The 6,820-nt window shown below is 36.5% G+C and overlaps 1 protein-coding gene across 1 annotated transcript in view; it reads left to right on the top strand.

Annotated features, from left to right (window-relative positions):
* Positions 1 to 5,190, top strand: part of LOC107045608 — a 9,661-nt gene extending 4,471 nt beyond the window's left edge. The window contains exons 4-5 of the mRNA XM_015267932.1: positions 2,044 to 2,254; positions 4,833 to 5,190. Coding sequence (XP_015123418.1) covers positions 2,044 to 2,254; positions 4,833 to 5,190 — 569 coding nt within the window. The remainder of the gene's footprint in view (positions 1 to 2,043; positions 2,255 to 4,832) is intronic.
* The last annotated feature ends 1,630 nt before the right edge of the window (positions 5,191 to 6,820 follow it).

Genomic DNA, 6,820 nt, shown 5'->3' with positions numbered 1-6,820 from the left:
GCTTGGACTCTCTGAAAATGACTGTCCTGGAAAAATTCGTTCTGAAAAAATATTATCTTCTGATGAGAATATCAATCCTTGGCAGGAATAATTTTTTCTCTCAGTGTAATGGTTAGGTGGGTGAGGTGTTGCTTCGGGGGACATCCAAGCTAAGCAGCGTTGAGCTGGGTTAGTACTTGGATGGGTGACCGTTTAGGAACACCTCGCTCGCACAAAAATAGACCTTTTCATTCTGAGAGTCACTAGATTTGCGGACACTTTTTTCCCATGTTAATTCCCCTAGGATTTGCGGACACTTTATCGAATTTACATATAAATCATGGTTTTTGAGCGCTCAAGTGTATATCATTGTAAAGTTCAATATTTATCAGAATTTTCCATGGTTTTTTCGGAGATTTTTTCGTTGAATGAACGAAATAAATATTTCCCCTAGATTTCCAGAATGAAAAGGTCTATTGCGGACGGTAGAGGTACGGTGTAGCGGCCTAGTGTCTCCATCTAGTCAGTGTGACAGATGGATATATTAGGGCACTGCACAATCGGCCGGCTGTGCGACTGGGGTTTTACATGGTTTCCCGTGCAGTCCTAGCTCGAATGGGGCACAGCTAAGAGTAAGACGGCCGATACCGCAGATAACAATGAGAGGAAAAAGAAAGGAGGGAAGGCAGGCTATACAGGAGGGGTTTCAAATCGAGAATTACTTCGATAAAACCAATGGAATAGAATAGTACATTAGAGTACAAGGGCACAAATTTCGTTTTCAACGAATGTGAAGTTTACAGGCTGAGCCGAAGGCGAGGTCTGTATTCACATTTGTTGAAAACGAAATTTATGCCCGAGTGNCTATTTTATGCCACATCGTGCAGAAGTCGAGTTTGAAGCACGCTGCGCGAAGCGCAGCGTGCGATAAACTCGACTTATTGCACGGCGTGCCATAAAGAAATAAAAAATAAAAAATAACTGAAGTTTACATTAATTCCTTCCTCCTTCCTGCTTCCTCCAAGGAATTAATGGAAACTTCAATTAATTCCTTCAATCCAATTGGAATCCAACTGGAATTAATGCAAAGTTCAGGTCGATTATTCCATGAAAATTAATAGAATTTTCTTGGCTGAAGGCCCTCGGACGATGGCCTATTGTAAGAAAATTTTTATTGTGTATTTTTCTTGCAATAAATTTCATAAAAAATTAAAATCTAAAAAACTAATATAAATTTGGATAAGTTGGCTTTTGATTGATGGAATATTTGCTGATTATTGACGTCTTGATTGAAAATTTATTTAAGTTCGGGGATTTTCGTCTTTTTGTCGCTGCAGAATTTGGAATTATATTCAGTTTTGAGTGAAGTTTGGAGTTGATTCATTATTTTTCCTCCCCTAAATCGAATTCAATGTCGCGGCCCTGAAAAGGGGTACTAATCTATCTATTACCCCTACGAAAAAATTTCATACAAGAACCTAGCGGATTCGCTAGAAAATTCTACTTCATTTCTATTAAACTTTCTATTAATTTTTGGCCAATTCTATTGAAAAATTTCGCAGTCTACCTGCGCATTTTTTCTCAATAGAAATGTTCAATGGAAAACATTCAGGAAAAATCGTTAGAACTCGGTTTTTCTATACATATTCCATTGAGATATAAATTTCCATGAAAATTCCTTAACTCAAATTTTCCAAGTTTCTTCGTTCAATTTTTAAAATAAAAATAAAAGAAAAATAGAACGGTAAAAATTTCGGAAATCAACGCCCAGGAATTCCTATAAAAAATGTCTCAATTCAAAAAATTCTGTACAAAGATGAAATTTTACTGATTTGTTTATAAAAAAAAAATTATTAGACATTTTCTTTTGAAAAACATGCAGTAAAGTTACAGAATTCTTCAATAGATTCGAAAAGTAATAAAATGTTCCAACGAATTCGCTAAGTTTTCGTATGAAATTGTTTCGTGTGTGGAAATTTAAATTTCTTCCTAATACTGTAGAAGAATGTAATTTAATGAATTTTTGTTCTGTTTGCTTGAATCTTGACATTATGACGCATTCAGCTGGAGAGAGGAGAGTTTCAGAAAGTGTAATAGAAGCTCGTCAAAAGGCATCGAGGAGCGCTGAGCATCCTACCAGCCGAACTAGCGGAAGATTGAGCAGCAGTAATGTTTTGAGCACATCCCAACCTCTGACAAGGCTTGCGAAATTGTTAAATCAACGTCCAAGTTATACACCGAGTGATGATATTACCCGTAGACTTTCATGGGAAAGGTAAACTTCACTTATGTTGCTACTCTGAGGTGCAAAATTTTCTAAATAACAACTTGGTAGATAGGTCTAATGGCTGTTGTGTAATTTCGAGAAAATTGGGTATTTTCTCTGGAACGAAATTCTAATATTGGAGACTTTTTTGTTTTGCCTTCTTGTGTCGTCAGTGTTATTGTCTCATCTTCAGGGAATCAGGTGGAAGTGAAAAAGTTTTCAACTCACTTTGGAGCATTTTCCGTCTCAAAGGTCTTGAAGAATGCAATCAATCTTTTTTAACGTCACATTGAGTTCAGTGTATCATCCTCTTTCAAGCTGTATTGCGTTTATTCGAATTCAGGTTTCACTGCGGAGTTTCAAGGACTCATTATTCATGTGATTTATGATGACTGCTCCACATCAGTAATCAGAGAGATTGTTTCTTTTTTATTACCGTCAGTGACCCGCTTATGGAACCATTACCGGTTATGGAATCAGCATTACATTTATCCGAAAATCCACGTGACCCGGTATTTACTGTGATGTATTTACTGTGATGAACGAAGTTCAATGGAAACCATGAGCTGTACACGGAGAGAAATTTTTGATAAAAATTATCCTACCATTCTATAAAAGTGTATCATGAGTCATCGTTTCCTCATTTCTATCCTGAAATTCAGTAAAAATTAATATATGATGATCAAATTTTATTCTACGTCAGTGAAATTTTATCCTGACGCATAATAAATTTTACCCTTCCAGTCCAATAATTTTTATGTAGATAACAACGAATATTCTAGAACGGTTGGTCAATTTAATCCTACCGGTACAGTAATTTTTACTCTACCGGCACAGTAATTTTTATTTTTATCAAGATAAAATTTCTCTAACGTAGAATAAAATTTGATCATCATATATTAATTTTGACTAAATTTCGGGATAGAAATGAGGAAACAATGACACATGATACACTTTTATAGAACGGTAGGATAATTTTTCTGAAAAATTTCTCTCCGTGTATAATTTCTCTGAAGCTAAAAATATCCACTCAGCAACACTTATAAGTTATTAAAAACAAGATGGTTCCGTAACTGACCCTCATTTCTTAAGGGTTCCGTGACTGGGTACTAGTAGAATTTTTTCGTTGCATCGTAATTTTTGCCGCGCGCTACAGAAATTTTTCTTCGATTTACCTCGAAAAGTTTTTGTATTTTGCAGCCAAATTTCCGGTGTTGGCACCTGATTTTTTCTGGATCCGTCAAACTGAACCCATTTTTTCGTGTTCTCCAATAATTTTTCTTGCATTTTTTCCCCGTACATTTTTTTTGCAAAATCATTAATGCAACTCAATTGCTCAATTAATGAATTATAATGTACTCAATGCGCTAATGTAGAATTATATGAAGTGAATGAGTTTAAAATTTAACCTTTAAAAAGCTCTCTCGTGCGGGTGAACACTTCAAACTTTTTACTGGTCTTTTTTTTCTCTTGCCCTTATTTTTTTCCAATACCTGTAATCTTCCAGCTCAAGGATTATCATTTCAAACGAGAATCCCATAAGGAGTCTTCTATAAAAGAAAATCTGACAATTCAATTTCAGCGGAGCTCTCGCGATCGATTTTTCAAAACTATCAGGAAAGTCAGTTCTCTATATTCCCCTATCAACCAAAAGAATCTAATTTTCATCGACCATGAGAAAAAACATTCTGCGGAGAGAGAATGAGCATCCTCGTACTATCGCTCTCATCAGAACTCGTAGTAGGGCTTACACATAATTCCATACTCCTCCCCGGAGTATGGAATTATGTGTATGCCTAGCTACTCCTGGCTTAAAATATCATAATCAAATCCTCCTAGTACCATTACCGCCGCCGAGCATTTCCAGTAAAATTCATTATATATTCATCGGCTTTTTCCCCGACTAGTGAGCCACAAAATACATTTTTAACTCCATTTGAAGGGTCAAAGATTTCCCACTATTCCAACGATGTATTTATCACTCATGACATTATGATTCCCTGATGAGATAATTTTACTCGCCCAAAAGTACTCATTAATTCAGTGTATTTGCATACCATTAATATGAAAGTGGATCAATCAATATTTCTGGACATATTCTTGACCGGCGCAGCACAGCTTAATTAAACTTGGTTTTCCCAATCAAGGTGAAAATCTTCAGCAAAACAAAATTAATTTCCACCATCTCTCGAACCAATTCCAATCGGGATTAACTTTGATTACACCGTTAAAAAGTTGGAGAGACTATTCAAAGCGGAACAATTGAAATCCTTTGTCTCATTCAACTTCCCACTATGTCTTCAACCTGGATATTTATCCCCAAAAACTTTATTTCCTCATTTCCTCAAATAGCTGGCCATCATTAATTCTTCAGCGATAACCTCTCCCGACAGCTTCACTGCATTCTGATCTCCCGTTCTTTTCAATAACAAATTCATCATTCGAATGATTTTTTTTTCATCTATGAATTTCATCGATTTCTTTTCACCTCTCGATGTGTGATAAATTCCCTCAGTCCTGAATACTATTACCTGGTTGCCATTATCAGAGAAGAAAATGACGTGAAAATTATGAAAATCCAATGCAGAAGGGGCGATGGTTGTGGAAATCACATCGAGGATTTTCCCTCTCCCCATTTCGCGGTACCAAGGAGCACTTCGATCGACAGTTTGGCTTGCGCCAACTGGAACTACTTCCCAACTGGCCCAATGTCAAGTGCACTCGGTGGAAATGGATTATCATGTGATATACGCAGAGACAGCGGATATGACCTCATGTACGAGCCATTTTCACCGCAACCGTATAGAAAAATTGCCAGTCCCTGTCCAAGCCCAACACCCAGCCAAACAACAACACCACTACTTCGCGTTCGTGGTGAACGCCAGAGTATCTCCAGCAATATTGGAAGACGAATCAAGGGCCATCGAGCGGTTGTTGGTGAGTAAAAAAAATTAACTCATATTGGAAATGGGGTATTTGAATAATTCAATTTGGCAAATAAGTGAAAAAACTTTATTTTATTTTATACGCTCGGAAGACACATCCGCTCTGTACCAATTCCTTAGAGGAACTAACTAAATGACAAAGGGATACAACACCCTGGACCCCTGCTGACCCACACTCGATAGGTCCCACTCATCCAACTTTATTTAGACTAAGAAAAAGAGCATAAACATCATGCCTCAAACTTCTCAATTTTCATCCGTAAAAATGTTCTTCATATCGAAAGTGAAAACACAGAAAGAGACGTACATATAGGATTAATTTTTGCTACGTATTATTTTCACTCAAAAAATCCAACAACTTATTAATTTAGTTGATGAGGGAAAACTTCTGGAACCAGAATGAGAAGAGAAAAAGTGATGAATATTCATTTCGTGCATCAGGAGGCAACTGACATAGTGAGAAAAAACAATTCAGCTAAATTACTTGTTAATTAGTATTTGCACTTTAAATAGCAATTCCCATAATTGATTAGCGATTTAAAAAGGGAATGATCAATCGCATAGGTAAATGTAGTGGTTCTGATGAGAGTGACATTCAGGTGTAATTTACTAACGGAGTTTGGACAGTTGCGATTGAATGATCATTTGAGAAATGCTACTCGTCAGCCCCCAACATTTGTGATTGGATTAATACAGGGGTAAGCTCGGGATGATGATACTGCGACATCAATGCTCGTCAAAAGCTAGATTATGAGGAGACTGGGGAACAATGTATTTTCTTTGTTTTGTCGGAAGCCTGTGATGAGAACGAATGAGCTTTCGTTAGTTCAACTTGATCATGAGTTATTGGAAGGGAGGATAAACTTATGAGCACTCGCCGAACACGGGGCGGGGGTCAATAACTGCATGCTACTTTCATTCAATACATTTTTATACTCACAGTGGTGAGAATACTCTGCTGAAGTTTTCCACGAAAGCGCCCCGCAAGGGGGGAAAAGTCTAGTCAAAATTACGTGACATTCCATGAGTGAACGTGAACCGAAATGCCATTCCAGGAATACCATTCAGAATCAAACAAAATGAGGGAGATGAACGATTGTTTTTCTCCTTTGCTTCAGGATTTTATCTCTTTATGAGGTAATTCTTACGTGATACTGTCTAAGTATTTACTGGCTAAATATTTACGGTTTATTTTTACTTCCCGATTTATATGGTAGTTAGTGTTAATGACCCTGAAAATCGAAACTTAAAATTACATATCTTATAGTCCGATTCAAATTTTCAACTTCCCGATACACTGTTAGAATAAAAATGAAATTTCATGGACAGTGGACTACTAATTTTCAGGACAGTGACACTGAATGCGATTTAGGGGAAAAAATTCATGAAATTTCAGGTTTCACTGAAAATTCAGTAAAATTCCAGAATTTTAAGCAGCATAAAGACGAGAATTCCTTAATTTATTCGAATTTCTAATCTAATATGCATATTCAGTGCCAAATTACATTGAATTTTCAGTGAAATCTGAAATTTTATGATTTTTTCCCTCCTAAATCGCATTCTGTGTCACTCTGCTGAAAATTCAAGAATATATTTACCAGAATTTTCTGGTTTTCTGAAACTGACAGTT

The sequence above is a fragment of the Diachasma alloeum genome, unplaced genomic scaffold (genome assembly GCF_001412515.2).
Source record: "Diachasma alloeum isolate Michigan unplaced genomic scaffold, Dall2.0 Dall_scaffold_00181, whole genome shotgun sequence".
NCBI classification, from domain to species: domain Eukaryota; kingdom Metazoa; phylum Arthropoda; class Insecta; order Hymenoptera; family Braconidae; genus Diachasma; species Diachasma alloeum.
The sequence above is the reverse complement of the archived record's forward strand: the minus strand, read 5'-3'. Positions and strand labels throughout refer to the sequence as shown.